Below are 5783 nucleotides of genomic sequence, written 5' to 3'. Positions count from 1 at the left end.
TTGACCAGACGTATGATCAAATGATAGATAGGACCAGAGATGTTCCATGATCCACCCTTCCATCTTTCCACCCTCCCATAGTTCTTTAATATTTAACACAAAAATATTTACTGCTGAGCTCAGACCTATTTCTGTCCCTATTTACCTACCTTAAACAATATCCTTTACAGGACATCACAGTTATCCTTATATTTTTTTATTACCTTGTTTTTTCCTCTTATTTTTTAGCTGTAAGGTGACTGTGTGTTTTCTAATATGTATACACACCATAGTTGTGGCATTATATTCGTACCTATAAAATTAGCAAGTAGTTATTCAGATACTACCTTTAACATCAGCATCACTGAAAATGTTATCAAACTGCGTTAATTTTAAGACAATTCAAGGAACGTGAAATGAAGTGGGTGAACTTCAAAATATTTTAAAAATACTAATTAAGGAGTGGCACATGCAAAGGGGTGGGGGAGTGCGGTGGCACTGTTGTAAGGCACGATGCTACTACCTCCAAGGACACGAGTTCGAATCCGGCTGGACAGAAAATTTATTTCTGTTACACTGTAGCCGTGAGTCAACCCTGTGGGATCTGGACCCCTCCTGGAGCCTCATAAAGTGGGTAATCTTAATTGGGTACAAATCAGGCGGTCGAGCGTGATTCTGACCAAATCACCTCCTTGTACTACCGTTGGTCTAGTAACAGTACTTCCTTACAAAGAACTGCACCCTTTACCCTGTAGCGGTACTGGTTTTAATTTAATTTTTTTACAGCAGAGGGGTACCGGACCTCTTCCCGTATCCTTCAGAAATTACGTAGTACTTTTACATATTCTCATTTGTAAATATAATTCACACAAACCTTTTATATATTTCATAAATAACATACGAGAGCACAACAAATATTTTACTATTCATCAATATACAGGGAAAAAACTGAAATACTCTCTGAAAACTTAATAGACTTTCGGATAGCGTTTCGGAAATCAAACTATCCATTTTAAATTCCAATACTTACTATTACTACTCTTCATAAAATTATATATTGGTGTATGCATTTTACATGCTCCATATCTTGTACATAAAATGTCTAACATTACATACTGTAATGTCTGATAATTGAGTATTAATTGAAGTCTATGGCCTAATTGTCGAAATAAACTGGAGGTAATTTGTCTGGAACAATAAGGCTTGTTGAACACGAACAAGAAATTTTATAAAAAGCTTGCATCTACCCCGGGCAGAATGAATATGAAAGGTATGTTCTGAGGAAAACTTTTCTTTTGGAGGTCTTTGGATATATTGTTTCAAGGAATCCTATTAATCTTTATCATAATCCAAGAATGAATCTACCTCGTAGGAAAAAAGATTATTCATATTTTTATCATTAATTAGAGATAAATGTTCTAAACGGGTATTAATTACACTTTTGTACCACATTATATTCTTAAAATTTAATAGTTTTAACAAATAAATGTCTTATGATGCGTTTACAGTCATTTCAATTTCAGGTGGAATAAGAAACTTTATTCATTGATCTCTTATTACTCTATTGTGTATATGTTAGATAAAACAATATGTTTAATGAATCAAAATATGAACATTATATCTGTAACCCCAGTGAATATGTGGTTAAGTCCTTACTTTCCAGGGGACAACTTTTAAAGTTAAAGTTAAAGTTAAACATTTATGTAAAATCAGGTGTTTGTGGTAAATCATCGAAATTTCGTCAATACTACCAAAACGTTGGTAACTTGTTACTTGTTTTACACCAATTTGATATGTCTTATCACTAATTAGGTGATAGAGTTAACTAATTGTTCACCGACCGTTGAAAAAAACACATCGCAATAACTCTGTTTTAAAACGTTGACTGACTTAGACACTTATGCACAACGAAGATGTGGCCTCTGTGATTCTCTTAGACCACTTAACTCATTTTGACCAAAATTCGACTTAACCACATATTCACTGGGGTGACAGATATAGCAATGTAAGAAAATGATGGGACTTACAAAAAGCAGAATATACTTTGTTTTCCATCAATATTACAATAATTTTTATTTTAGTAAATTTTTTTTTTATATATAGGAAGATAAGTAGGTTCCCGTGTTACAACATGAAGGCGACCTACCACCCACAGAGAGTGAGGCCAACATATTTACGATGTAAGCGGCATTTTGTGGCAGAAAATTCAAGAAGTGGAAGCGGTGTGGGGTCCAGACCCTGCTGTGCTCCGACAAAGTGTGGCCAGTTTCCCGCTGGGCTGCGTCAACATCTGTGGACCACACATTCAGCAGCTTTGTCGCAAATCGTGTGGAAGGACTACGAAGATTTTCAGCAACCTGAAATACTTGAGTAGTAGTCCGTATATTTTCGGGGAAATCAATGTTTTTCAAGAATTAAACAGATATCCACTTTTATGCTGGTTAGATCGTACAGCATATCAGTGCAATGATACACTGTTTTTATTGATTAGCTAACTGAAGTGTTATAATGTTTTATTCGCTAAACTGGATATAATATATATTAAAGCTATATTCGAGAGTGTTTGAACCGGTTTGGTGTAAAATTTTTTTACAGCATGTAGACATTTTCGTTTGGGGTTGTCAAATAGAACGGAGAGCATGGGGGAGAGTAAATGTTTATTTGTATTTAGGAAATAATTCAGTTGTGATTAAACGTTTGTTATATTTTTTTAATGGTAAAATGTCACAGAGATTTTTCTTCCACATAGATGAGTGAAAGTCAATATAAATAAGAGCTGCAAGAATAATATAAATTAAGTTTTATTGAAAATTAAGATAGTATATTTACAAAAGAGAGCAAATCAAATACAAAATTAAATGAAAAATATTTTTTTATTTCAAGAAAGAAAGAAAGCTATTTTTATAATCAAAGTAATCATATGAGAAAACAAATGATCTAATAAATGCTGTTCCATAACTAAAAACCGTTTCTTAAATAGTCGAATCATTGATATAAAAATATGACCGAAATGGGAACGTTCTAAATTACAGTGTTTTTTTTGTGTGTGTTTTTTTATTATCTTTTCACTGATCTTCTACTACTACAATATATTCTCAGACAGTAAAATCATCGTTTGTCAATCGGGTAAAAAAGAGCATTCGAAACATTATTCTTGATACAGTTTATTTTTATTTAAATTATTTGTATCAACTTTATTTCTTACATAAAACTCAGCAGGTTTGAAAAAAGGATCGCCAGATTTAAAGTATTCTTCTTTTCTCCGTTTCGCTTTATCTTCCATAACCTTATCAGTATCGGCTTTCCACTGCAAATAATCAGCATGTAACTTTTTGAATTCCCTTTTGGCCTCTATGTGTTTGCGTTTGACTTCAAACACGAAGCTCGGTTCATAAAACGTTTCTGGGTTTTCTACTTGTTCATGGATCTGTCCTTCATCCTTTGTCAGAAGAATGCAGTTCCAAGGTGTCCATTCTCGTTGGACATCCCATCTCGCGAGCCAAAGTTTATAAGGATCTCTGTTACCAGATAGTGCAGACTTACCATTCCACACTTTAGTAGCCAGTCTAAATAACTCGTGTGGTTGAATTATATCTAGGATCGAGTGTTTTTCGGTTTTTAAACATCTCCTCATTTCATTTAATATAAACTTGTAAGGTCCAAGCGGGGGAACCCCTATATTTCTGTTGCGAAGCAGTAAACAGGATTTACAATAACGACAATTGATTTTTCTTTGAAAAAACGATTTACTCGGCTTCAGCTCATTGCAACTTATACACCACATCGTTGTGTAGTTGATCGCTTCGTCACTATCACATGCGGTTTTTCCAAATACTTCTTTTGATGTGAACAAATAAAATAGCATCTCAGTGATTCTCTTTCTGAGCCCTTCAAGATGTTTCATTCCCATTGATATCATATCTATTTCTCGGGTTAATAATTCTATCAAAGGTAACGTCAGGTCGATGGGTATCATATTTTCCAGATGACGCTTTAGTTGGAGTAACATTTCCACCCTCTCCTCTGGCTTGTAATCACGCCTGATATAACAGCTATATAGCTCTTTTAGAATTCTACACTTTATCATACCACATGTTTCTATCACGGTTATATTACCTTTGGGATAATAACGAATCTTGGGCTTGGCTACTTCATCAAAAAGTTTGATTTGTTGTATCTTTGTGATTTCATCCCTTGTCTTCGTCTTTACTACATCTATCTCTCGCAGATAACTTATCTTTTTCTTTAATACACTCAGTAAACAATCTTTAGAACCTCGATTCGTTGGCAATACGTTAGATTCTAACAGTTTCTTTCTCTCTTTATCGCACCAATTGTTTACTATGAAGTAAAGATGTTCGATGCCAGATCTGTCCGTCGGGTAAATTGAAGAGATAGTGAAATTCAAGTCAGCTTTCCGGGAATGAACTTGGAGCATTTTCATTCTTTCTTTTAGCATCTCTTTCCTTTTTATTCTGATTTTATCATATTTGCTTCTTTTTATCAGTTCCATGCATATATTCTTGAACTTGTTAAGAGTGGTAAGAGGCAGGTCAGGTTTACAGGGTTCTACATGTTCCTTGTAAATACCAGGGTCAACAATCCTGTCATTATAGGTGGCTGTATAAAGTCCGTGTAGTGGCATTTGAGTAGCATGATCGTGACGCGTCTGACATTCGTTATCCTCAAGATGGCTATCGCGGGTCTGGGAGATTCCATCTTTGGTCATGGGTGGAGGTTGTCCAAATTGGTGGCTCCTCCACCGAACCGTTTCGGTTTGGACAGCAGCATGATGATACTCTGTCTTTGTTATCTTGTTCCTAAATCCTCCTAACCACGCTTTCTTGACGTTTTCTATTTCAATATTTACATTAAGTTTAACCCAATTATGTTTTTTGTTCAAAATGTTCACAACTCTTGTAAAATTTTCATTAAAAGACCTTGTAGCGAATTTCCTGTCAGGATCATAGATTATTTTTACATCGAACAAAAAAAAAAGTTCAGACTTGAGACCTGCTAACGGAATCCAAGGTTCCAATTGAGACCCCCTGTGCTTTAATAATATACACGCTGCATTTGTATTGATTTTCGTTGCAAGTGCTTGCTGTATTTCCCAAACATTTGTACTAAGTCGAAACCAATCTCTTAGTACTACAGCGTTCGGCATTCTGAACAAGATAAGCTGAAACTTGGTATAGTTGCCCAAAGAAATGGACTTTTTGTGGATAATGTCCTGTTGAATAAGTCCCATTTCCTTTATTTTAATAAATTATGTTCTATAGGTTTTATGTTTTCGTTACACACCAACTTTAAAAATAATTAAATAATTCAAACATATGATTATTTTGTGGTTAATAATGTGTTTATGTATATTGAAAACGATTTAAAATATATGTCCGTATAGTTGTATAAATATATTTACTATAAATTTACAAATAATGTGATAATCAATTGAATAAATAGCAACAATTTTTTTTTTAAGTCCTAATCATTATTACTATGCTGGATTTATAAGATTAGTGAAAGTATATTTCGCAATATTTATTTAAACAAAGACTTTCTAAATTCAACATTTTCATCGGTTCATTTATTATTAATAGAAAATTAATCTTATTCTGGGACAGGATCCGTTTAGAATAACGTGAGTGTACAACTTTTTTTTTTATTAAATTTTTTTATTGATATTTACAACTGTACATAACACACATCAAATAAATTTGAGGAAATCATAATGGTATGGTACAAGCATGTAGAGAAACTACCCAATGGTAGCACTCTAAAAACATTTTTACAATATAAGGTCT

General features: G+C 33.7%; 1 protein-coding gene across 1 annotated transcript; it reads right to left on the bottom strand.

The window, feature by feature from the left end:
* Nucleotides 1-2944: 2944 nt before the first annotated feature.
* Nucleotides 2945-5292, bottom strand: LOC106688981 (IQ motif and ubiquitin-like domain-containing protein). Its single transcript, XM_014433709.2, has one exon. It carries the CDS (start codon nt 5228-5230, stop codon nt 3128-3130), a length of 2103 nt encoding a protein of 700 aa, XP_014289195.1. The 5' UTR covers nt 5231-5292; the 3' UTR covers nt 2945-3127.
* Between the last annotated feature and the right edge of the window lie 491 nt (nt 5293-5783).

The sequence above is a fragment of the Halyomorpha halys genome, unplaced genomic scaffold (assembly GCF_000696795.3).
Source record: "Halyomorpha halys isolate HHAL.00 unplaced genomic scaffold, Hhal_1.1 Scaffold45.1, whole genome shotgun sequence".
Taxonomy (NCBI): Eukaryota; Metazoa; Arthropoda; class Insecta; order Hemiptera; family Pentatomidae; genus Halyomorpha; species Halyomorpha halys.
The sequence above is the reverse complement of the archived record's forward strand: the minus strand, read 5'-3'. Positions and strand labels throughout refer to the sequence as shown.